Below are 27351 nucleotides of genomic sequence, written 5' to 3' on the forward strand. Positions count from 1 at the left end.
CGTGCGACAAGCAGCGGTGCCGCGACGGGCGCGTTCACATGCAAATGATCGAGCAAAATTTCGATTTGATTAAACAGACGTAAGACGCAAATGTTTACAATGCTACAAAATTATTGAAATTCTTATTTAACACGTGGATGTGCAAAAGTTTGCAAGAAAAAAGCTTGTACAATTATAATACCGTTAGAAATGTACTGAGAAAAACATATGTTCGCAACGATCAACAGCCAATGAGAATGCTGTAAACATTATTCCCATTGGTGCAATAGACATCCTGGTCGTTATGTTAGTGTTTTATTGCCGCGCTTTAATTCTATTTGTTATATTTCTCTCAATGCAATTTACTTTTTTATCAGATTTCAATTTCGTTCAAATTTATTTTTTGTGCCAAATCCGCGCAAAACTATTCGAACGCAATTCTACCGTACCGAAAGGATTTGTAACCAAAGCGGTTTTGACGCGTCACCTACAGATCGCGCCTCGCGCGCACTTCTTCGTCCCGCGGCGCTTCCGTAGCTCCCGTTCTGCGAAAATAACAGCGTTTTTCATTGGGAGAACTGGTGTGCGCTAAAAGTGCGCACTAGCCGCGGGCAACGCGTTTTACCGGGTGTTTTGGTGCGCACGAAAATAGTGCGCGCTGTTTCACTAAAAAGCTGAGTGCCGAATTGTTGCACTTTAGTGCGTAAGTTACGGGTACGAGCTTCGAGAGACGGTGTCGATTGAGTGCAAGACGGCAGCGCGCGATATTTTCAAAACTCCGTTAATACTTTCAACTGCTAGATTTGCTTTCTTCTAGTCATCATCTAGCGGTGATGAAGATGAAGTTTTTATGACGGCCAAAATACCACACAAAATTCCAAAAATAGAAAAACTTTATTAACGTAGGTACATAATCTTTACAAAAATATTGCACTTTATGGCACTAGAACTGTAGCTAGTGTTTAGCCGGGAGTGCAACTTACAGGGCAACCTTGTACAGTGCTGCTGCCACCAGGCGAGTTTTTGGTGCGCACTCAGTGCGGCCCAGTGAAAAACGCTGTAAAACTCCGAAGCTGAGTGAAACTCCAAAATGGCGCGACTGCCAACTGTAAACACCCAGTTTTGATGTTGGTGCGTAGTGTGGAAACTGCAGTACGTTCGCGTCGATATTTGCTACCGCGCCAAACGCGTCTCGTTTTCCAGTCGCATCGTAGCAACAGGAAATCCAGGCTGAATGTTCACGGTATCAACGATCGCCCATTCGATTCCAGGTAATAAAGTTAAACCGCGAATTTTGTTGCCGTTGTTGTTTGCCGATCTGCTTTTCCCGAGAGAATGCGTGATTCTCAAAACGAACACGTGTCGAAAATTGTGACTCCCGCTGACTCTCCGTGCGAAAAACTCGACTCGATGTTTTTCAAAAGGACCAGCGTTTTTTTTCCCTGCGTTTTCCTCACACGCTCTTTTCTCGCATACACACGTAACACACTGAGACGAGACTATTAGTGTTCTAGGTAAATTGCTCCAGTTTGTTATATAGATCACGGATGAGCTGTGGAAAACGATTGTTTTGTTACAATCAAACCAGAGTAGTGTAATCTTCTATATTTCTAATACTAATCATTCTGTGAGTAATCTGTTAGCGAATGTGCTAAAAGATATATTAGATTGGTGAGATGAAAATTGCAACAATAATTGGTAAATTGCACAAGCAACATCTTTTTCTCTGACTCTTATATAATCTTTTTTTTTTATATACAGAAAAATGATTGATTATTAGACACTAACAATCATAAACTAGTGAATAGAACTTGTGGAACAAAACAATCACTAATAAGTAGTTCTTATAAGCAGTCTTTGTAAATAAGTATACATGTATGTACATGTTTATTTTTTATTTACATTATTGGACAATGTTGCATGATTCAATTAAAGTTTTATGAGAGAGAGAGAGAGGGAGGGGGAGAGAGAGAGCTTTGTAATATACAATTCTTATATGTATCATTTTATTTGCAGGGAGCGACCCGAGCAAAATGGCACAGAAGCGTGGTGCTGTTCATATAGGGTAAGTCATAAAAATACATAAATATTGCAAATATTTTATTTACATTACACATTTAATTTGTATGTTGTACAAACTGAGAAATTTTGCATATGTTTTTATAAAATCAGACTTGACATAAACAATCTAAAGTAAATTAAGATTTTGAAACAAGAAATTTTTGAAAATAAACAAACAGATCCTTTTTAAAATAACAAACACTTTGATTTCTCTCTAAAAAATAAATCTTATATAAAATATTTATGAATACAATATATGTGTGTGTGTGTGTGTTATCTTTCGTATCGTAAATCGACAAGAATGGAAGAAAAGAAAAGGTTGAAAAGTTTAGCGACAAAAATAGCCGCTTCGGCGTAAACGATCAAGGAGAAATTTTGCCGTGCAGTTACATGCACGGCAAGCTTGGTGTCGCGCTTGATTGACGCAGTTCCGAGAAATGATGCAGCGCCAGGATCAGTTACGGCATTCGCCACACATAATACGGGTAGGCAAAGGTCTCTCTCCATCGCGGCTTACAATACTGCGCCTGGCTAATACGCGCCCGAGGAGAGCGGGGCCCGTTGCGACATCGTTCAAGAAAACATTTCGTTATCGCAAGCGTATACTTACTTTTACTTACCTGAGCATACAAACCTTTCTCAAAAATATTTCTGCCGTCTCTAATTTTTCGTAGCAAACGTCAACTTTGATTCCTATCTAACGACACGTTTTAATTCGTCCCGATTGCTCGACCCGTTCGTGACGCAACAAACGAGCATATCTGTTCTATATTCTGCTCGCATTTTTGTAAATATATTAATTTCACTTAGATGCACGTAGAGATTGTTATGAAAATAATTTCTCTATTCGCCAAATTCTAACCAAGAGAATTCCGGTATAAAATAAAATCTATTTTGACTACAAAATAGACTTCTTAAAAAAAAAAAAAAAAAAAAAAAAAACAACATGATTTCTCCGATGTTGTGTCCCGTCGTAAGCGAGCGGCGCGATGCATCCCGGTTAAAAGTCGTGCTTCGCAACGGTGGCTGTCCCAAGTTCTCTGGTGGGAGAAGTGATAGTCCTCACCGGAGTATACCGCAGCAGCATATTATGCGGCTATGGTGGAATCAGTCACTGGCGAGTTGTGGGTGGTGGCTAGTCGGCGACCCATCCGTCCGTCTGTCCGTCCGTCCGTACGTCCATATACGTGTTATACGTTCGCGAAACGTGCTTCCGCGTTGGCTCGCGTTGCTCCGCCAGCGTCGACGATCTTGATCGATGACCGTGATCGAGGCACCGCCGCAACGATTACGACGCGTCATTATTGAGAGCGCGTCGTGACGGAAGTTTTGGCGCCGAAACGTGCTCCGAACGAACGTGTCGTCGAGTGATCCGTCGCAAAAACGTAATTAATCAGACATTGATCAAAGGTGCTCTAACGAATTTTCAAGTTTAAGTCGATCTTGCATAGGCATCTCAAGATATGATTGATTATATCTTGATAAAATTTGTAATTACATACGTGCGGTATTTTGTGTCAAACCCTGTTATCAAATGTTTGATCGAATTTTGAAGCAGACAGGTTGATAATACACATACGTGTATTTCAGTAAATAATTTCTCTAATGGAATATATTGGTCTTCTCCCTCTTGGATTTTGACGAATGAAATTCGAACAGAAAAGATATCATGGTGTGTGATTTTTTTTATAATCCGATGAAGTGTGCCAGAGTCGTCGTTCGTCGAACATTTTTCGGGGGATAAGTTGTCCGAAGATTTTTTGCGCGGGAATCGTCGCATTCGGTTCTTCACATGCGTTTTCTTAATACGCACACTCAGCCGAGCGGATTAGAACAATCTACAAGTTCAGTTTATATTGGAACAGATTAAACGTCGGACACACATTAAAAATTTTGTCGTCTGCTGAAGTAGACGTTATCGTTCGCTACGTGATTCCTCGCAATCAAGACTCGAGTGTGATTAGAGATTTGACCGTTCCCATCTGGGACTTTATTCTCTTTATTTGAGACACAAATAAGTTTGGGAATGACAGATAAATCGATATGAAATACATATGCGATAGAAGATTGCCGATCTTGTAGCGCAAGAAGATTCGAAGACTCCTAGCTTTGATCACGCAGAAAATTACTTCGCAGTCATTTCGTCTGAAAATAAGCTAATTCGCCTCACTTAACTTGCCGTACGACCGGCCGGATGGCTTTCGACGGAGATTCCTCGGGGTAAGTGATTGCAAAGCGTACGAATCGCACCAGCGATGGCCGTCGCTTTGAGAAAGCCGCGAGGCGAAGGAAGAATTAGCTCGATTCTTCCGCTGATTGTACGCGATAGTGACACGGAAGGAGGGTGCGATATTCGGCGCGAATTTAACAACGGTCCGACAAGATTGAGGTTTTCGTGACGTTCTCTGATTCGCCGACGGCGAATCTCATAGACCGATATATTGCGGTCGACCGCGGAAAACAGAAAGACACAAACAAATAGTTATTAATAGAAGAACACAATTCCGCAGCCATTGTAAAACTAAATATCGAAATAGAAGAATTTTTTTGCGTACAAAGAAGAGGCGCAAGATTTGTGAAAACGAGGAAGATTTTTAACCGCAGATAAAAACAATTCCCGGAAATAAAAAGCTATTCTAGATAAAGCACTCGCTTATCTATGTTTTCAGCGACAGTTTGCTTTGTGAGAGTTTTGGAGCACATGTACGCAGTCTCGAATGATCAATCTCTCAGAGACTCACACAAGAGAGTTTAATGTCTATTATCAATAGAACAAAGTGCACGACATTGTTTTCTCAATCGTCATGTTAGTACGAACATGAATTTTTCAACAGTGAATAAAAATGACTTTTTGTGAAGTTTAATTTATATTAAAATATACATATATATATATATATATGTATATATTCTGCCGCTCTTTCGAGATCGGTTGAGGAACATGAGCGAACGTGAGTAGAATTCAGATACAAAGGCCTTCGAAACTTTTGAAGTATCTCCCGAGTGAAGCTGAAGAGGAAAACGCGAAGTACAAAACTGCTTCGTAGACCACGCGATGTAGATCTACATCTTTTCCAAGTAACGAGATGACGAGATACGTCGATGAAAAACGAAAAGAAACACAGTCGAAGTAGTTTCTCCATATATACCAAGGATTTTGAAATTCCACGTTTTCGCGATTATTGAACTATCATTGGTTTTTGTTTTATGCAGGTGAAAAGGTAGAAAAAATGATGCGATGCGATAGAAGAGCGAGACCACCAAAACTAACGTCGATCTTTCGTCACAAACTTCGTGCGATCAGAATTAGAAGAAATCTACGCATTTTTAGCGCGTGTGTTTAGGTTAGTGTGTTTCTCAAAGAACAAATGTTTAAAATCTGTGAATGAAATACTGTGGAAATCTACTGATTGATAAAAAAAAATTGCGACGAGCAATAAAGCAACACAAAAAAGCGACAAGATAGTGAATGCGCAAGTACTTTTGTGAAGAAGTTGAAGAACATATTAATATAGACGATTTTGAAGTAACAAGAAGTTAACTCGTCAATAATTAAACTCAATAACAATACGAGGGTGTGTAACAACATATTTACGAAGCTACGATAGCGTATCAACGATATGGCGAATTAACTCGCCGTAAAAAAAAAAACAACTTTTCTGAAGAAAGTGATAGATTGTTTTTTTTGACGGTGAATCAAGAAGACCGGCAAAATAGAGTATCCCGGTAGCAGCGGCATGTACGGCGGCGGGTCGGCGGGCAGCGCGGGCTACGGGGTCGGTCTGGGCCCCGGTCCTGGGCCTTCACACTACGCTGCCCCCTCTGCTACGGTGAGCTACCAATTGGGCCCACCACCGCCGCCCCCGCTACCCCCATCCGCCTGTCCGTCCGCCGCTGGAAGTCAACTTCTGTCTTATGGGTCCGACCTATCGCCCCATCATATTCAGCAAACTCACACGGAGGTCCAGCAGTCGAAACGACGGAGGTAAAAATGTTGCATCTTTGGTAACTTTCATTTTTTTTTTTGGTAACTGTCATTTTGTTTGTCTTTAGAATTGTCGCATCTTAACATGAATATAATTCGTTCTTAATTCGCGTAAAGTGTTGATTTTTACATTTAATTCAATTTTTTTTAATTTTACGTATTATATTATATTGACGTTCCGTGCAAGTTTTGATCGCAAATGAAACTGCCTAAAATCGCGCGCGAGTGCAGATTCTAAAGCATATAAACTCTTAATCATGCGTCTTCAATTAACACTCGCCGCATCGCAGTTCATCAGCGCGCGAGTCATTCTGACGTGGCGCCAACAATTCGCAGAATAGATTTGTTTTACGCGCAAGAAAGGAAAAAAACAAGAGGACACCACGTCTGAATCGAGATAGCTCGATTATCGACAAGTTGCGGCATAATAATGCGGCGTGGTCTTGTAAAAGCGACCTGCGGTATGCCATGTGTAAGGTTGTAAGTAATTCAGATAAAAAAATATATTTTTTCTACAAAAATTTAAATTCTACTGTAGTACTGAGAAAAAGCACAATTGTGCAGAATGATTAAAATTAATTTTTTTTTTTATTTATTTCAGTTTTAATATTATCTGTCATTACTTATATTTTTTTAATTTGATAAAAACAAAACAATATATACATGCAATATATCAGAAGCAAGTTTAAACTATTTTCTGGGTTCTTCAAAGCGACATACAACTCTTAAAAAATTGTATAGTATTTTATACCAGGTAATTTTATTTCATGTCATCATGTTGCATATTATTGTGTGTGTTGGTCTTTAAACTCAATGTTATTGCAGAGTAAGCAAAATTTCATCCGCATCAGCACGCTGACTGACAGCTCGCATAACGACCGTGATTTTGTTTTTTTCACATATCTTTCATTGTAGATTAATTACAACGTAAGTCATTCGACACGTATATCATTTATTATTTTTATGTGCAAAGTTGAACAATAAAATTACTTTGTTTACAAGAATGTATTTTTCCATTATTTTATTTCGCAAAATTCTTGTGCGTTAATAAATTTTTTTCGATAAATTTTTGCCGATCGCACTTCATGTTATTCATTGATTTTTCTTCTATATTTTTATTCACATATTTCCATTCACGTATTTTTCATTCTCGCTCCAAGTTACATTCCTATGTCGAATAAAAAGTCGGTCTATCGAAAATAGCTGCCGTTTGCCACTACTTTAGGGGTGAGCGAACGCAAAAGGGAGAGCTCGTCCCTTTTCTTGTGTTCGGCCATTACATTCTCTCCTCCGCTTTCGTTGTATCCGACACAGTCACGCGCCATTGATCCCTGCTTCGTCTTTTAGCGGTCGAGTGTACGCGTGTCACGACATTCCTGCCATTCCGCTTTTAGGGCGCGCGTTGCTGCTCGATTAGTTCGATATCGCACGGTGACGATTCGCGCGGACTCGAGGATCCGTTGCACGAATGTTTGCTCACTTGTTGCTCCGTCCCTTCGGAGATTCTGGAGAATCAAACAGGAATTTTCAATGAATTTCGCACTTATGACTCCGTTTCGGCCACGTGCTCGATATGAATTTTAAAAATTTTGTCGACGTTGAATTTTTATTAAAGACACGTGGAAATTGCTATCGGATGTCGAAAAAATGTGTGAGGGTAAATTTATTTCGACGGATAATTTTACAGAACACGTTTCCGACGAAATCATCTTCTTAGATTTTTGATCGCGTGCATTTCATAATATCTGAAAGCAATAAAAGTTTGTCTTCTGGCATCAATTCTTAAATTATATTTTTAAACATAAATGCCGCTTGTTTTCTGCAATGCATATTGCATATAAAGACACTCGTATCTTGTATAAAAAAAAAAAAAACTTTTCGCACGCGGCCTTGGACGAGGCGATACTTGGACACAGTCATCGAAACAAAGATAACAATAATCTCTCAGAAGCATAACAAAACTCGTGGCAAGACGATATTACGAGAAGGATACACATAATTATAGTTCTAGGCACGTGCGGGGCGATAAGCTGAGATATTTAAAAATACATATTAACAAACAATGTCGAAAGATAGATAGTAATTTTATCGACGAATATACATATACGACTGTGATTGTCGTGATAAACTGTATTGAAATAAAACATCGTTTTCTCTATGTTGAGTCGTACAAGCATTTCGCGAGAAAATAATTGTACCGGAGTTTTCGCAATGCAAAATGTAATCCAAATAGCATTCGCATAATTGGAATGTATGTTAAAATGATTACCGCTCGCAATTAACATCGAGCTACAGCAGAAGGGGCGTGCATTTGATACGTTCATTCTTGCACGCACGCCATGCAATATCACGCGCACGGGCGAATTTCAAACCGCGAAGATTGAGCAAGTTGTTGGAAATTTTTAGATAACATTATTTACAAATCACACATGAATGAAAAATTCGGCTAAAAATCGAGATATAAATATAACATAATAATTCATTAACAATTTATGTGCAATCTACCGCTATAGCGAGAGATTGGATGTTGCAAGGATAAATTAAAAAAAAAAATAAAAATAAAAACAAAATAAAGCCTTCGCTGCCTTACTTCCTCGAACGCTAATGAGGTATTACGCGGCGCTGCCGTGCGTTCAATTTGCTCGTCCACGTGCACGAGGTGCGAGGCGCGACGCACCGTTCGCCACCACGAGGCAAACAAACTGCGTCGATTGCAGAATCGCGCGCAAACTAATGCGAGAAGCTTAGCGCGCTGTGCAGGCGAGTTGCGCGCACACGTGCAAGTGCAACGCACGACAAAACCCACTCGTCGCGGAATTCGTCACGTAGCGGAGATTTGCGGCCGATCCGGTTCGACACAAATCCACGTGACCGATTATCAGATCATTATGTTGCGCAGTTATGTTGAATCGATTTGGTTCGCGAATTCTTGGCGTCTTTCTTGACGAATTTCGTATAAGTAAACGGATTCCGCCGCATATGTATCTCGGAGAAGACGCGCGTTCGTCTATAAGTGTGCGAAGCCATTTGAAAAGCCGCGGCAAACACGATAAAAATAATTTTATAGAAAAACGTAAATTGATATATAAAAAGAAGTTGCGTTAGATATCGGCATGTAAAAAAAAGGACATACAAATTGCTCAGTATTATCACGCTCGTATTATCGATATTATATCCGTTTCCATACTCGCGCGGTATCCTCTTCCGCATATAGGCACAGAACACTTCTTCCACACAACAGGTAGAAGTCGTTGAACCGGATGGCTTGACGCCGAGAAAAGTGTGTTTTGAGATTGAAGCGCGTATTATTTTCATTCATAATTAAGACCCTGTTAGTAACGCTCCGTACGCGCGGAGCAGTCCACGATGCATATTTATGTCATACACGATCGACATGCGCATCTGGACGCGCGTTCACCACGCGCGCATAAGAGAAACTATTGAATGGCGGACTTTTGCTGGAAAAAAAAATACAACTACCGGCATTCCAGAATTCTTTTCTTCAGTTTTCTTTTTTTGCATCGGACAGTTTGCGATATGAATTAGTCAATATTTTTTACGTCAACTATTCTTATAGTTTTGCGTAATTCTTAAAGTTTTTGTAATAAAGAAAGTTCTTTAATATTATTTTTTATGCAGATATAATAAAAAATATGGAGAGTAAAATTATTCTAAAGGAAAAGAGAGGATGTAGAATTTTACTTCTTCCTTTTGTATTTCCTTCCTTTGTATATATTTATCCTGATGATGAACAGTAGATTGTGCGCTGCACTTTGTTGTATGCATAAAAAAGTATCAAACGGCGTTTCGCAATTAAGTCGATTTCTCGTTTCCTCTTCCTTGTGCGTCGATTCGCGTGACTTTCCGCTCCAAGCGAACCAACCCGCCCTGGACAATAAGAATTTTTTCAGGCGTGAAAACGGTCAAGTTTCCGATTCGTTCCGTTCGATCTGTGTAGCAAAATCGAGTAAATCTCGATATCTGCCGATGATAGTTGTTGATTATAAACTTCAGCGAATAAACTGTTTAATATCAAAAATCCACAATAACACGGTATTTGCGTCATTAAGTCATTGTATGTATTTCTATGCATATAGTGGCACGTGTGTACGAATTGCCACGAAAAGCAAAACAACGCATATTTTTCCGAGATCAACGCGATATCGTGTCTTTAAATATATTCAGATCACCTCCTCAACTGGACAAACGTCTGCTGAACGGTGCGTCTCTTTATATTAGCGCCGATCGGCTATCTGACGCTTAAGCGGCAGAGAGTGACGTAATTTTTTTCATTACGAGAACGGTAATGCCAGGCTTCGCATATTAAGGGGAAAGAGCGTGGCCATTGGCGGGCTCCGACCGCCGCAACAAGGGGCGGTCCATCGCTGTTCGACTCGGCGACTCTTATCCGTTCTCCAGCGACCTTATTGGTCACCACCTCCTCGATCGCTCTGCCGACCCTCGTTGTTGCCGATCACCGCGACGATTTTCCACGGCTCGCGATCGATCAGGATGCATTGCGCACTCGCGTCGCGAAGATTTTCCCTTCAGTCTCCTGTTGATCTTCCTCTTCCGTTTCTTAGATATATCATCTTCCGAGAGATTTTTAGATTAAATTTATAACAAAATATGTCTTGAAAAATTTTGTTATACTATTCTTCGAAAAATGATATATTAAATAAATGAGTACTTTGCGAAATCTTCGTGGCAGAATGCATAATTTTGTAGTCTTTTGACTACCTGTTTGGTCCTTCATTGGCGCTGCCGAAATTTCGGGCTCGCCTGCTCAAATCGTTCCCTGTCAGAGGTCAAACTACCGTAATGGCAGAGCAGCTTCGAAATCGCATATCTTATATAGGATCCGATTTCAAATTTCTTTACAAACTACCAATCTATAATTTTCAACATTTTTTGAATCTATTTGTGAACTTCTTTTTTTTTTTTGTGTTAAGTAAGAAATTGCAGCAAAAGTTGCATGATTGAAGCAATTCATTTTCAACTATTTGTGCAATCAGGCACACATTGTTTAAACGTTTTATTTTTTTTTTGTGAAGCTTGGACGGTTCTCGTTACTGCATCGTCTTAATAGATAAATCTCGATCCGCGTACACAGCCGCTAATAAGTTTGCCGCGCAAGGTTTCTATTTGCGAAACGCCTATTAAGTCAACGTAATACCGCGCTGCGCATCATTATGCGCACCATACATCTCCCTGTCACACATTTATCTCTCTCTCGCCCGCAGCTGTCCTTTTCCCCATAATTTTCACTTCATATTGGTCAACCACAACGATATCCTTCGGACACTTTCCTCGAGCCAGAAAGACAAAGATCGGAATTTATTGTCTCATATTTTTGAATTTGTATGACGTGCGTTAAGAAGTTTAGTATTAGCGAATGAAATCAAATTATATATTTTAAGAACAATAACAAATATGTATCAATATCTTAAATTAAAAAATTGTAATTTTAGCTTTTATGCGCGTAGTAAAGATTTAGAATCAATTGCCACGAGATTCTATCTCAAACTTCGAGCTTAGTTTTGTCCTGTCTGTCACGAAGACATCTTCCCGACGTCGTCTCCTCGTCGCTTGCGAAGCACGCATACGCATCCGTTAAATCGTCGTAATACCGCGGGGCGCATCATTATGTACTCCATGAGTTTCTCCGTTTCCCTCCCCCTTCCCTCCCCCCCTTTCTCTTTCTCTTTCTTCCTTTCTTTCCGAAGCTTGTCTCGTTCTTTCGAGGAGGAAGAAGAGCAGGAAAAAAGAAACGCGGAGAACACGGAGACGAAGGGAGCCGAAGAGGTTCCCGCGCAGAAAGATGACGATAAGGGGGACGAGAGGATAAGAGGGGCCTTGCCCTCTTCCTCTGACCGCGCGATGTACCCGGATACACTCGCTCTCGGGTCCTATACCACCCCCACCTCTGATCTGTCGGGTCCTACGGGCCCCGCAGCGGTGAGACGGGAAGAGACCAAGAGAGAGAAAGAACAGAAAAGAGAAAGAGAGCGCTGCTTCTTCGACGCGACGTTTACCGGCAAGCGGAGATAGAGGGACGTATAGCGGAGAAACAGTGTGAGAGAGAGGGTAAGAGGGTCTTACTTTTTCGTTCAGGGTCAGAATCGTACATCACTTGCGCGAGCACTGTGCAATATAGACTGACGATCGGCCAGATTTTTGTGCAAACGCAACTCTGCTCTCGCAATGAGAGCATAATTTTCGATCCTGCTCGCGTTCGGTAGAAAGGATGGTACATGTACACCGTTCTCCTATGCCGGTAATGAGACGATCGGTGACGGATTTACGATGTTATCTTTCTCGTTTCTCTCTCTCTCTCTTTCTCTCGAGTCTCTACATGCTCTTCTTGCAACGATTTTTATGTGATTAATTATTGACACCGGCGCGATAATCGTAAATATCGTATACTAGTACAACTTTGTCTCTCTCTTTTTCTGTTATTTATTGTTATGCCATTCCAGATTTGGGACGAAGTTGGCGACGATTTTACAGTGGCCAATTTTGGACCCTACGATCAGGTTTGGTAGTCCGGAAGCGATTACACTTTATGTATCGATGATACGACGCGCGCGGAATTTTAAGTATTTGTTCCTTTCGAAACTTGCTTATCCTAGTCATTAGTCTTGATTAGACGATAGAAAAACACATATCATTAAACTTTGATAACAATATCACTGATTATTATCTTAGGAGAAATTGAAATATAATAAAAACCTAATATCGAACGACATTGTGTGAAACAAATTGACTGTGAAAATAATCAACGTTTATAACATATACGGCAAATAAAGATTGCGCTTGATTAATTTCTGATTTATTTTGCAGATCCGACGAGGATGATCCGAGTGGCTGCAAATACAGGAGACTGGATGATGACAATGTGCAGGACAAAGAGAGGTTTGCGAGGTGAGCATCAGGCTTAACTTGCCATATTACACACAGACGTAGTATTTTTTTTTTTTTTTTATTTACATTGCGATTTCTCCGCACATTATAATACTTCGCTCACTCTCTCTCTATTTTGAAACCAATTCCGATTTACGATAGTGAAACATTTGCGAAAGTCACCTTAGAGAGAAACACGAACTACTTTTCTCTCTTTTCCCCTCGAAATTCCCGTCTCTCCTCCTCGATATTGTTAATTCGGTTCACGAAATCGAGAGACAATATGTCTCACCGTATCTTACAATATGGTACACCCTGTACATGCGCCTTCTTCTCAAGAATATACGAGAAGAGGTACGTACATACATACCTACATGATACCGGGCAATGTGAGGAGCCGATAGCGGAATGGGAAGCCCTCGAGGCTGCTCCAGCGTGGGAACATAAGGTACTTATACGCGCGAGTGCCGGAGCGCGCGTCCTTCAAGTCCGTGCACAACGACAGAGACACGGGTACTTTGATTCCCTTTCGAGATATTTCGGCATTAAATTCGCCGGACAAAAGCCGGAAAATAATGTACAACGTGAGACGCATAACTTACATATAAAATATGGCCGCTCTCCGAATACCGTGAATAAAAATCCACATCAAAATTCTCGAAAAAAGATTTTATGTCTCGGTGTGTATAATTGTGCCAAGAGATATAAGAACGAAAATTGCGCATTCTTTCACGTAGATTCTCTCCGATGTAGTGTTTTTTCTTAACCACAGGTAGGAGTTAGTTTTTTTAATAGATAAAAACTTGTTTTTAATATTACACCTGACGTCTTAGCGTTACATTTTACTTCGCAATCGATTTGATCTCGATTGACTTGTCAATAATCGAAAAACGAAAAAAGATTCAAAAGTCCATCGCGTAACACTGGTCGGTCGTGACTCAGCCTCCTGCTTTGTGTAACGTGACTGTGTATGGCGTTACGTCTCTATTAAGCGGGTGCTTTCCTACCTGATATAATCAGGGTGCGAAGCCGATAGGTAACATACGAAAGGCAAGCATGAAGATAGAGCCGTGCAAAGCCGTGTCGAATTTACATTGATCACGTAAATCTTCGCAAATTTACATTGCGAAATTTATGTAATAAAATTGACGCAGAAATAAACCGCAGATAAAAAAATTAATTCAGTTGACTATTATTTCTGAATTTTATTCAATTCCAAATCAAGAAATTCTCGTAGTGAAATCGATTATTTCGTCAAATAAGATACTTGGTTACTTTTTAACGTCGCACGTCCAATTTGAAGGCCGACTGTCGATCCGCCGTAATAGCACCAACGATATCTTATCCATGGTCTCTCATCGCGTGCCGCCACGGGTGAATCCCGTGGTGGTTCACCTGCAATTCCGTATCCGCACTGTCGTTTTGCAGGTATACACGGTGCCGCGAAAAAATACGCAGACGGCAAAGACCCACCAGCAACTTTCTGATGTCGCACTCTCCCTCCCCCCCTCTCTCTCTCTCTTTCCTTTTCTCTCTTTTCCGTCTTTTCTATGCCTTCCTTTCGCCTGCCGTCTCTCAATTCTCGCTCTCTCTCTTTCTTTCTCTCTACGAAGAACCTCACTTTTAAGTTAATAACGCAATTACTGCCTCTTGCCGCAAGACGCGCATCTCTCCTCGTCGCGTATCTCTTCTCCCTCACTGTTTTTCTTCTCATTTTCCTCTCTTTTTCACCTCTGTCATCTCAGCTTTTCCAGATGCATAGTTTCCTATCCCGCGCCTTGCATTACCGGCTTTTGCGGCGTTGCGAAACAGCCGGGAGTAGAACGTCCACTTTTCTTTCATATTTTTCTGCGATAGCACTCCTTCGCGATTCTTCCTCAGGGAATTTTAGGAATTAGACTTCTTGTATCTTTGAAACATACGACGCATTGTACTCCACTTAGAGCAAATTGTTTTCATTCAAACTCATACACAAATGAACTTCAAGAGAAACGTTTCTTTTCTCGTTTCAGCTTGGAATCCTTGGAAAAATTTTAAATGAAAATTAGTTTTCAATAGTGGAATAAAAACAAGATTGCGCGTCATAGAGAGTTAATTAAGAGCGAGTAAGGTGCAGTACGTGTTGATTACGAAAGAAAAACTTGCAAAACCGCGTACGAACGATCTTCTTCACTTCTCGAGTTTCCTCTTCAGACGCGGCGAGTGCTAACGACGCGCAACGTCCACGACGCGGACGCGTTGCCGAGCGTTGCTTAAATCATCCCTAAACGAAGACGTTATAATCTCGCGCGTGTGAAACGGCAGCTTGTCGTGCCATAAATTTCCACGGAACGTATTTACTACCGTGAACGAGTAATCGCAAAAGCGCAACATTCGCCGGAACACATACACGCGTTATAAACGATGACCGTACATGGATTTATTGCGGTCTCGTGTGTCACACAACTCTCTTCCAAGACAGTTTCTCCATATTTTATATTTACTTTCCTGTTTCTTGTCCCAATTCTTTTTCAATTGAATGCACGACATTGTTTAGAAATCTCACAACATTCTTGATAAAATTTCTTTTCTGTCTGCGTACAATCTTTCTCAAAAGTAATTTTCTTCGAGATGATCAAACGTGCAACGAAGTCTCTCTTCTATAGAACGTAATCGGACGTGGCAAACGATTATGACGCAATTGGCAAAAGTTTGCAGGAAGATGTTACTCGCGGAAGTCAGAGTCGTGTTGTTAAGAGGCTTTAAACGCGGGAGGAGAGATTATCTCGCACCGAAGTGAAAAGCACGTGCCTTAAACGCCGTATAAAGGAAGGTACCTTGGTAAAGAGAGCGCATGACGCAGATCGTCGCGCAGATTGCTCTCATAGGCCAATTAATTAGAAGGCCTCTTCTCGGGCGTAATAAGCTGCAGAGCGGTGAACGTAAGAAAACAAAAATTAACTGGAACGCTCTTTTCTTTTGGACCATTTCCTTCGTGATTTGCGGAGTTTAAATTTTGCTCTGTGTATAATCTGTAAACGCGTAACGAGAAAAGTATCAGCGTAGAATGAAAATAGCAAAATATAAGTTGGAAGGAAAAAAGACGCGAAGAAAAACAAATGTTATCATTTTTCTCAATTACACATAACGCAGCGCTGACATTTACTTTTTTTTTTTTTTTTTTTTTAAACGTTTCATTAATCATGATAATATAAACGTACATGTATAATTTGCGTTTGTTTATCGTTCGTTCACTTCTCTATTATCATCTTTCATTTTCGTGCAAGGGCGCAGCAAATGCGTTATTTACTCGTCAATTCTTTAATTTCATGCACATCGATGCGGCCGCGCGTGCATTCGTGAGAAGCGAATCGTAACGATAAATTGTACGATTGAGTAACGGCGAGATCTCTGGGCGTACAACTTCGCGTTTCACAAGTCAATAAATTCATGCGCGTATAAGCTTCGAGAATGTCGAATACGCGATATATAGATAAAGGGAAAATGTCCGTGGACAATCTTACAAACAGACGTAAAATATATCGCACTAATATCAGATTGTTGTGTAATCGCACAAAACGACGATATCTGAACAATAACGAAGACCGATTAATCAGCACGAATTTCATGAAATAAATCGCGCGTATCCAACATTACATTTTCGTCTTATCTTAAGGTTCTTGTGAACGCACTTTATGACTTAAAATGCATTTACGATGGATATAAAAGAGGATCTATTACCCCAACCTTCAACTAGTATCCTCTTTTTCAAGTAACGTGACCGGTGTCACGGGGTCAGAGTCGACCTCCGGCCTAGGGGTCAGGCATTTTTATCGTGTCGTCTCCCGCAACATCCGACGACCCCTGTGCTATCAAATAGCGTGTAAATGCTGCGCCGTATTGAGGATTCTCGGTAAATCATTATTTTTGCCAATTAAAAACTATTAGAACGTTGCCGTTTTCTCTTTTTTTATACTCATGATGAAAAATACTCATATTTGTTTTTACAGTAGAAATGCAAATTCACATTAAAATATTCGAATAAAAACAGTGGCGTTTTAACTTACTTTTACAACTATGTAAGATGAAGTTTAAATTAATCAGTCAAAAACTGAAACAATAAAATACAGTAAAAGTTGTATCGCGACTTGCATAGAAAAGAGCAGATCTGTAGAAGTATCGAGACACCCGGTATGCTCCGGTACACCGGAGCTGGACCCACGGAGCGAGCGGGCAACTTCGGAGCGTCTGACCTCTGACCCAGGAGTTCTCTCTCCGTCCTTTCCTCCCTACAGATCGCGTTTCTCGATCCCGTCGCTCCTCTCCTCTCCTCTTGTCTCTCTCTCTCTCTCTCTCTCTCTCTCTCTGTCTCTTTCTCTCTCCCTTGTTGCGCCGCGCGGTGCATACTCTGCTTTATACTTGCGCTTTAAGCGCCGTGGCCTCTTTTAAATAGCGGGCCTCTGGTCGGAGCCGGGGCTATCCACGACATCGTCGAGCGTTACAGATTCCCTTCTCGGTACGAGATAATAATAATGATAATAACGACCGCCTGCGCAGTATATACACAACAAAAATTACACCAAATCGTATATACGTACAATAAGAACCGATGCGACACGCGATCGGCATTCACTCGTATCATGACGGTTTTGTTTCTTCATTTAACTGTCATTTTGATATCAGATTGGGAATTAACTTTCAGATATATATATGAACGCGCTGCGACAACGATATATTTCGCATAGATTTCATTCGCACAGACAGCGATGTCTCATCGAACAGATCAATTTTTTATTTTTCGATATTCCACACATCGCGCGGCTATCGAGTCGCGACGAGACACTAAAAAAAAGTTAGCGTAACCAATCGATATCAAATTTTAATCTCGCCTTGTGTGTTCAGGCGTGGTTTCGATGTCGGTCCGATCGTGAAACTACCCATTTCGCGAACTGAACAAATTTTTTATCATTCCGCGAATATGATACCGATTTTTTTCTTTCGTCTACATTTCGGAGCGGAGATTCTTTCAGAAAATAAATAGCGCAATCAAATTGCCCGGCTTCACTAATTATTACAATAATTTCATTAAGTAGTGCTTTTTTCTTAATTATATCTCCCTTACGTTACAGAATGAAAAGAAAATAAAGTTCCGAGAGAAGTAAATTGTTTCTACCCCTGTTAGTATACTTTTTATTTCGTATCAGCGCCTTAGAATAAAGTTGGAGATAATCGATCGTAAATCGCGAGTTAAGCTCGGCTTACGCGCAGTTGATCGAAACGAGCGATTTCGCGAACGGAATGTGTAGCGTCGAATAACGAATTAACCGGCGCTCGGATTTGCGCATCGGAGAATCCGGACTTACGTGTTGCGTGCGCGGGGTTTGCCTTCTTCGTGAAGTTTCCTGGAAAATTGTCGCGAATTAAATGCCATTAAATTTACGATTTGCGCGCCGACGATTACGCAGCTCGCCGTTGAAACGAAGGGAGACGTGCATCACCGTTATTCGCGGCGGTTACCCTCTGGTAGCGTAATAACAGGGGAGGCCTGAAATTGTGGTCTCGCCCCGATATCCTCCCCCGATTAGATGGACTACTCGAGAATTTATCGACCGAATCGATCATGGCGCCGACGACGCCAACATAACTGAGTTAATTCCAGTTAGTATACCTTGTGCGAACTCTTCTAATTGCAACGCGATGGTAAATACACGAAAAATTTTATCAAATGATAAAAATATACACAAGAGAGATGCGATCGAATATATATAAATAAACATGTACTTCGACGCAAAGAAAAATTCGCGATTGTGTACGAGCACAAGAAGCGCAATTCAATACGGTGTTTCAATACGGTATTCATAAATTGAATACCGTATCGCGCGAACGTTATTTCACGCTATTTCCTCACGCAGGACGCGCAGAAGAAACTCTTGTCTCTCCGGCTGTTCCGCCGTTGACCGTCGGTTGTTCGCGCCGTTTTTTTAGCCATAGTAGGAGAAACCGCGCACCGCTTCCTCGAACTATGCAATTACCTTGGTTTTGTCTTCCAACTTACTGTAGGGAGAATCATTGTGAGATAGAACGCCGGCGCCGGAACAAGATGACGGCCTACATCACCGAGCTTTCCGATATGGTACCGACCTGTTCAGCTCTGGCTCGGAAACCTGACAAGCTCACGATCTTGAGAATGGCAGTGGCGCATATGAAAGCTCTCAGAGGTGAGTAACTCGTAAATAAAAAAGAAAATTATTCAATTACAATTTTTGTGTTTTGTGTGTGTTTTTAGAAGAAAACTCTTTTCTTGTTACATCTCACTTATTTGGTTACTTAGTTTTACTTATTAGTTATATTTTTTCTCTATCGAGTTTTACTCGCAGTTATAGTTGTTCATTTTGAAGAACTTCAGCTCGGAGTTAAAAAAAACAAATTTCTCTGTTTTTCTCTCTCTTTCTTCGGATGCCATCGATAAGGAGCTGTGCAGTTTTTCGACGCAAGACGTGACGATTAAGTTGCAGCGATGTTTAAGTTTGCCGGCACGAGCGGCGCAATAACTTGAGCGCAACGCGAGATCTCGGAGCATGAACGCGATTAAATTACGGCCATAGTCAACCCGCCATACGTTACGTTACGTTACGTACCTGCGACTATCGATTACGCGGAAAACACGCTCAAGTCCCTCGTGGGTCGACGCGCGAGAACGTTAGATTTCCGTCTTGACTAGAGAGGCGAGAATTTATGAGCGCGCTTTGGAACGTTTACATCGTCGACATTCTCGCGACTTCCTTGTTAGATCGAGGATGAACAAATCGATATCGCACGAAAAAAAAAAAAAAAAAAAACATTATGTATATTTTATGTAAAATAAAAAAATGTTTGGTTGCAAGACACATTATTAGAATAAACTCTTAAAGCGCCAAAAGAAAAATCAATATTTTCTCTTAAAAATCGTAAAACCGTTTGACGAAAAATTTAGGCCAAAGTTTGCGCGTAAGAGGAAAAAAGACGAAGTACAAATTTTCATTCAGGATAAACATTATTAAACGAGAAATCCTTCATCTCTCTCTTTCTCTCTTGTTGCGGGATAGAGAGAGGAAAGAGAGATGCACCGGAACGATGGGTTTCGGCGAGAGCCGGTGGCGGTCATATCGAATGCAGTAAACGCGCGATATGTTTCCGGTGGGCAGGTTGGGCGGAGTTGTGTGTGTCCCGGGGCGGCTGTCCCTTTGGTAGTTTTGCCGGGTATAACCCCGTACACCTACCTGTGCCCGAGAGAGAGAGAGGCCGCGTGCTGTGTATTGTGCGTGGCGCTCGCGCGCGTGTATATGCGTGCGCTTCTGCCGTGATTCCACCTAGGTATTGGTGGTGCGTCGCGTTGTTTATAGCCGCTTCTCCTCTTTCCCGGCGACGAGGGCCGCTGCATACAAATCGCTCGGAAGAAGAGAGGAGAATCTCTCATTCTCTCTCTCTCTCTCTCTCGCTTCTCTCACCTGCGAAGAGAGGTGAGGACGGAGGAGGCTCGTTTACACGCGCGAACATCCCGTGCGTGCGCTATGTGGAAGAGTATTATATGCGCTTGCGAGACGAGAGACGTATGTACGCATACGTATACACACGTCAGTACTCGAGCATCGACGGATATTTTACGATCACGAGGAAGAACGCGATAAAAATTGTCAGGAGGGGCCGAAGAACCGTTCGGTCAGCGTCGATGAAAGACGACGCCATTCTGTCGCAAGAACGTCGATTTTTTTTTTTTATGTTTCTAAACACCGCACAGAGAGAAATGTTGCTTCGCTAAGATGCGGTAAAGGGAATGTTATTTTCGACCGTTGTTTGCGCGCTATTACGTAACAAAGAAAACGGACACTTCTCATTTGGCAGCGCAGTTTCCAGTTATTGATTGACTTGGACGATATATCGGGAATATTCATGACAAGAGAATACTCGATACGCTGTTGATGACGGTATTGTTTAATGCTAGGTCGTGCGTCAGAATGTATCTCGAAATATCACTCAAATTGTAATGTAAAGTTGTACGTGTATTTCGAAACATCGCGATGATAGAAATATATTCGTTTTTATAAAACTGATTAAGAACGGACACTTAATAAGCGATAAAAATCATCTCGTTAACGATAACTGTGCATTAGCTTTTTCCGCTGGAAAGCGCCGTTGTTACATCGAACCGGCAGATGTACACTACGAGGAAAGTAATGGTAACGAAGGTCACCAGGGGTCTTCCATAGATCTTGTTTGGAAGTCGTTAAAGTACCTCTTCTCGGAATTTCTCCGTATATCAGGGGAAAGATCGCATCGCGGCGCGAGAGAGTCGGTTTTTTTCTCTCTCTCTCTCTCTTCCACTCTTACCTGTCCATTTCTTTCTCGGGATCCGCCGTCCGCTTTGCAATTCCGATCTTGCACCTCGATAGTTACCTCCGCTGGCGAGGTGCCTCGTCCTCATTTTTGGTGCCGCATTATAGCGTCGCTGATCTTCGCGTCTTGTCCTGAGGTCAATCTCGAAAGACAACTTCGCTTTGCTATCGAGGAGCGTTCTTCGATTTTAATATTTGATAGGACACGACTTGCTTAGGAATCCGTAGGATACTTTACAAGAATTACGCTTTTTGACATTTTTGATAACTATTTACATATATTTTATCTTCTTTTGCTGTTCCACGATAAATAACGTCTGAAATTGTATTGCAGGTACCGGAAATACCGCGACGGACAACGCTTACAAGCCGTCCTTCCTTACGGATCAAGAACTGAAGCATTTGATCCTTGAAGCTGCCGACGGATTTCTGTTCGTCGTCAGTTGCGACACAGGCAGAATCATCTACGTCTCCGATTCTGTCGCGCCTGTGTTGAACTATACGCAGAGCGACTGGTACGGTACGAGCCTCTACTCGCAAGTGCATCCCGACGACACCGAGAAGGTGCGGGAGCAGCTTAGCGCTGCGGAGCCGCAACACGGTGGTCGGGTGTTAGATCTTAAAACTGGAACTGTGAAGAAGGAAGGACAGTGTAAGTAGTGTAAAATTATATGTATCAATATTATATTGTACTATCGTATATAGTTTTTCTTTACATCTATAACAAAACCAAAACGTTCGAACATAATCTATTTCTTAAAGAAACAGATTCTCCAAAGTTCTCTGTCTTTAATTGCAGCGTCTATGCGATTGTGCATGGGCTCGAGAAGGGGTTTCATCTGTCGCATGAAGGTCGGCAACCTACAAACGACGGGTGACATGGCAGCGGCTCATGGTTTACATCGCATGAAGCAGAGGAACTCTCTGGGTCCACCAGGCCGGGACGGCCAGAATTACGCGGTAGTGCACTGCACCGGATACATCAAGAATTGGCCGCCAACTACCGGTGAGTTTGATAAAGATTTCAGAATGTGCACTGAGCTGAACTAGAGAACGTACGTCGACGACGATCACCATTATCGTCGCCGGTAACGGTCTCTTTCTCTCTCGGGCACGGCGACACATACGGCTAGTAGTACTGGCTTTCTATTTTAAAGCGGGGGAGACGTCGCGCTCGAGGAATACGAACGAACCGTTCCTGGAACGCGTATGCTACGTGTGTACTGTAAATTAAGAGACACTTTTTCAATTTCCGTGGATGAATCTTTCACGTATTAATCATGTATCGATTTCACGTATTAATCACGTTCTTTCTATTACATTTGCTTTTGGTTACGCGATTATAGAAACAAATTTTAAATTATTTTTAATATATTCTATGTCATTTTTACAAATAACAAAGAATTAATTTAAAAAGAAATTTATTTTGTTCATTGATTACATATAAGGTTGAAAAAGATACTTGTCTCGCTAACATAACTGTTTAACCGCTGAATGAAAAGTTGTCACCAGTAAAAACCTGTGGCGAGGCAGTTATTGGCTGTTAACATATTTGTTTAATATTCATGACCACGTGCGCAGCTCTTTTTGTTCCATCGATAGCTTTGTGACAACCGCTAGTTAATTCAATCTTATCGATTACGTTAAAAAATACAGTGACGCTTTTCGCACATACAGTATAACTGAAGTGCAATAAGTCAATTTTTTGTAATCTTCAAATATTTTATACTGAAAAAAAAAAAAAAAAAAATTATATGTACATATATATTAATGCAATATATTGGTATTACACAGAGTATCAATATTATATATATGTATTAAAATTTCTGTGTATGCACAGTAGTACGTAAAACATTTTCAAGCCGATCAATGGGAAATCATGGACTGATTCATGATTTTACACTGTAGGTGATTTTGTTCCCCCATGTGTACCAGGTGTGGGTCTAGGTGACAGAGGTGGCGTTCAAACTGGTCCAGACGGTGTGGTCACAGACGAGAATGCTTCCACGCATTGCTGCCTTGTCGCTATTGGGCGATTACAAGTTACTAGCACACCAAATAGTAGCGACTTAGCGGGTTCAAATAGCAATAGCGGTGAGCACTTGAAAACTTTAATACATATGATATCTCAGTTTTTTATAAAAGTATTTTATCATAATATAATTTTGAGCTGAAATTTATTGTTACGCTTCTGGTTATGCAGAATTCATATCTCGTCACTCTGCGGAAGGTAAATTTACCTTCGTGGATCAAAGAGTTGGTGGAATCTTGGGTTACACTCCATCAGAACTCTTAGGCCATCCTTGTTACGAATTTTTTCATCCAGAAGATCTGACACACATGCGAGAGAGCTTTGAACAAGGTAATTAATTTTATTTACGAGTATTTTTTTTAGAAAGTTTTAAAAGCTTTTTCTCTATTCCCTCTGTCTCAAAGTATTAACAACACATGGTTTGTTTTTCAGTATTAAAGCTAAAAGGACAAGTCGTGTCTGTGATGTACAGATTTCGGGGTAAAAATCGCGACTGGGTGTGGTTGAGGACATCTGCATTCGCGTTTTTAAATCCATTCAACGAAGACGTCGAATACATTGTCTGCACAAATACACACGCCAAGTAAGATCGAAGTTATATCATGTTTATGTATTTGCAAGATATTTATATGTGAAATTTATATATTGTTTTTGTATAAAAACTACTTTTGTGTCCAGATCGTTTCATCCAAGTAGCGACGGTCAAACGGAGAACGAAACTGTACCTGCGTATGGTCAACCTGGTTTAGATTATTCTCTCCAAAGACATCCAGCCAGGGATCCGTTATATTCTGCACATCATATGATGCAGCATCCGGCGACCGTGGCTACAGCTAGTAAGACGAGCACCATATTTTTTCCTATTACATTTATTTGCACAATCAGATGTTGAGCAAATGTTGTTTACAGGTCCGCAACAACCTAGGCCGTCCAGTACACAGAATGTGTATCAAAGCTATGAGACGACGCAGTCGCCAATAGCTTATGGATCACCTGGGCAGCAGAGCGCATCCTCGTCGGTTTTAAGTAGAATCCAAAAGCCGGCCAATACATCTCCAACACCGCAAGCGTGGGCAATTGGAAGACAGGTATTTAATTTTTTTAATTTTAGAAAGATTAGAGATACAAGTGTATCTGACAATGAAATGTTTGTTTTTTTTTTTTTTTTGCAACAGCAACCAGTAACAGAAGGCTATCAGTATAGTCAATTAAGTCCGTCGAGATCACCGAGCGGACCAACTTATACGCAGTTAAGTAGCGGCGCTAGGACACCGGCTACGCAGCAATACCATGCAGTCACAACAGTGCCTAATAATCCTGGTAAATTTTCCAACATACATATTTTGTCTTATCATATTTACAAAACTTTTCATTGCGCGAAATTGCATACGATCAAAATGGTTTTGTTCTTTTTACTAGGTATGTGGGGTTGGCAGCAACAGCATCAGACGCCACAGCCAGACGGGCAAACTAACGCTCAAGTCGCCGCACAACCACCGCACCCTGGACAAGCCGGGCCTGGTACGCAGCCGCAAGAGCTATCTGACATGTTGCAGATGCTGCAGGACCAAGGCGGTTCGTCCGGCTTCGAAGAGCTAAACATGTTTAATACAAATTTCGAGTAGCAACGAAACAGTTGTTACTCGACACGCCTTTGGGGAGCAGCTTTTACAGACGTTGCTCGACTTACGATAAGAATAATACGTTCTTATGTAAGCTGAAAAAAAAACCAGTTTACGTAATCAAAAGAATTTAGACTACATTTAGCAATTCAAAGATCCAAGGTTTGATTTTCGGTAAAAAGAAAACTAATATTTCTAGAAACTCTGAAATAAATTGTCTTGTTGTCGTTTTTTGCATTGTAAGGAGCTTGTTAACAATAATACAACCAATGAATGGAAAGAGTAAATAGTAATCATGTTTCTTATACGGAATGCCTTTTAAACAAATTTTTTCATTTTACAAAGTAATCTAACTCTATAAGCTCAACTTTAATCTCAACGCAATCGCTTCAGATTTTATGCAATACTATGCACTTTGCAGACTTAATCTTAATCTGTTTACACGCGGTGTACATATGCGTTTGAATCATGCGTATATGCATGAGCGTGTTCAGAGTTCGTGCAAATGAACGTTCATAAGTCGAGCAATGTCTGCACTTTAAGTGAAATTCTTCGGAGGTTATATATATATATATATAAAAATCTGGGCGTCGCAATATGTGCACCTACAGCATCCGAAGAATCGCTCACGAAAAAAAAAAAAACGCGATTTACCAATTTAGCACCGCATATATAGACTCTAAGCAAGAAAAAAAACGATCGCACTGGGATTAGGAGAGCCTAGTCTACCAGATTATTTACACATTATTATGCATACTTATACACATATAACAAAAGATTCGGTTTACTGTCATGGGTCAATCAGACACACGCAGGTACGATCGCAATATCGTATGCCCCAATTGTTCGAAGTAGTTGTCCAAATTGACAAACGACGTTTTCGATGCGAAAGTGCCATTACGACATCAAATGCGATTTTACCTTCATCGCGAAACAAACGGTCACATCGACTAGGGCTCGAAATAAATTATAATACGCACAGATGGGCCACCCGCATTTGATGTTTGGCGCAAGGCATTAAAGATAAGTAAAACAAGTATTTTATATCGTTTTAAACGAATGCACAATTAAATAAAGATGTACAAGATGTAACTGATAAGAAGTACTTCATTTTTTATGCATTAATTACTGTTTCAATGTAAGTGTGCTTTGTTAAATTTGAAGACTCGATTAGGAATATATGGTAAATTTACTTATTGCAATGAAAATTTATAATTTATTTAAGTAAAGAATTTTAAATTAAAGAATAATGTAACCATATGTATGGATGTTTACGGCCTTGTTGCGGGTTTTATAGTTTTGTAAACATCCGATCTGTGCTTATTATACAAGTCACATAGATAAGCGACGTAATATTAATTTACATGACAATTTTAATTGAGATATCTCATGCGATTCGATAAATATTTAACAAAGAAAAAGAAGAAGATGATGAAAATAACGGAAGTGTACTCTAACCATAAGAAAAAGTATTTTTAAAAACAAATTCTCAATCAAATCTACACAAATCACGGTAATTTTAATACCAGCTTATCGTTAGATTCGTAAGGTTAGCTTAATTATATTAATTTAGATCTTTGTAATTATGAACAGTGCAATCATAAGTCAACACGCGACAAGGAACTCGTTCGAGATATTGACAATGTACAAAACTTGTGTAATCCACTTTTGCTTCTCTGTGCAAGACACCGTTTTTAGATATTCTTAAAGGAAAAAAATATAGATAATGTTACACACGAATAATTGCATTTATAAATAACCACGTGTGATTTAGCGCGTTTGAACAAGTTTTAGCCAATTTTTGATTAGCACATTTAAACGAAATTGCAGCATATCACGACGAATTGGGAACATTTTTTCATTAATATACATAAACTAATATACGTACTTGCATGATTTTTTTGTGTCATCCTATATCGTGACGAAGACAAGTACACATCACTTTTGACAATAACTAACATTGAGCCTGATGCAGGCGTCAATACTTGTACACGAATGTTAAGTATGAACGTCGTCTCTATCAGAGAAAAAAATAACTATTTCACAAATCCTTTTACCTCTCAACTGTTACATATTCCTTTGCACAATATCCACCTACATATTATATAGTTCCACACGAGAAAAAGAACCATAAAACAATTAATGATTTAAAAAGAGCGAAGGATATTAGAAAATGCATACATATATCATGCAATAAAACTATAGAAACAAAACTTTTAGTGTACATATGTATCTTGTATTATGTATTGAATACGTTGCTCTGCGCGCAAATTCTTTAACAATTCCTGCTTCTTATATTTTTTTGCAATTTATAATCGATGACTGCACAAAAGAACACAGAAGTTTGAGAATAATAAAAGTATGAAATCTCCAAAAAACAAAAAAACAGGATAGAAAAAAAATATAGACCAACAAATACTT

At 40.4% G+C, this 27351-nt stretch overlaps 1 protein-coding gene across 4 annotated transcripts; it reads left to right on the plus strand.

The window, feature by feature from the left end:
- Positions 1–696: 696 nt before the first annotated feature.
- LOC109851639 (aryl hydrocarbon receptor nuclear translocator homolog) lies at positions 697–27347 on the plus strand. 4 transcript variants are annotated; one of them, XM_020421900.1, is made up of 13 exons: positions 697–1250; positions 1996–2044; positions 12866–12946; positions 18962–19122; positions 21611–21928; positions 22076–22282; positions 23185–23370; positions 23480–23638; positions 23741–23891; positions 23987–24144; positions 24218–24396; positions 24484–24628; positions 24728–27346. In XM_020421900.1, the coding sequence occupies exons 1-13, from the start codon at positions 1214–1216 to the stop codon at positions 24931–24933; spliced, it is 2037 nt and encodes a 678-aa protein (XP_020277489.1). In that variant the 5' UTR covers positions 697–1213; the 3' UTR covers positions 24934–27346. The 4 variants fall into 4 exon arrangements, with proteins under 4 accessions (XP_020277489.1, XP_020277486.1, XP_020277488.1 ...); XM_020421897.1 differs by lacking the exons at positions 697–1250; positions 1996–2044 and adding an exon at positions 5775–6022 and having other exon boundaries at positions 24728–27347; XM_020421899.1 differs by lacking the exons at positions 697–1250; positions 1996–2044 and adding an exon at positions 5775–6022 and having other exon boundaries at positions 23224–23370; positions 24728–27347.
- The last annotated feature ends 4 nt before the right edge of the window (positions 27348–27351 follow it).

This window comes from Pseudomyrmex gracilis, unplaced genomic scaffold (assembly GCF_002006095.1).
Source record: "Pseudomyrmex gracilis isolate BER0280 unplaced genomic scaffold, ASM200609v1 scaffold_18, whole genome shotgun sequence".
Lineage (NCBI taxonomy): Eukaryota > Metazoa > Arthropoda > Insecta > Hymenoptera > Formicidae > Pseudomyrmex > Pseudomyrmex gracilis.

Coding starts and splice junctions, on each gene's coding strand:
- LOC109851639 (XM_020421897.1), top strand. CDS start 5,775: ATGTACGGCGGCGGGTCGGCGGGCAGCGCGGGCTACGGGGTCGGTCTG. Junction 21,929..22,075: donor TGTGAAGAAGGAAGGACAGT/GTAAGTAGTGTA, acceptor CTTTAATTGCAG/CGTCTATGCGATTGTGCATG. Junction 24,145..24,217: donor GGCGACCGTGGCTACAGCTA/GTAAGACGAGCA, acceptor TGTTGTTTACAG/GTCCGCAACAACCTAGGCCG.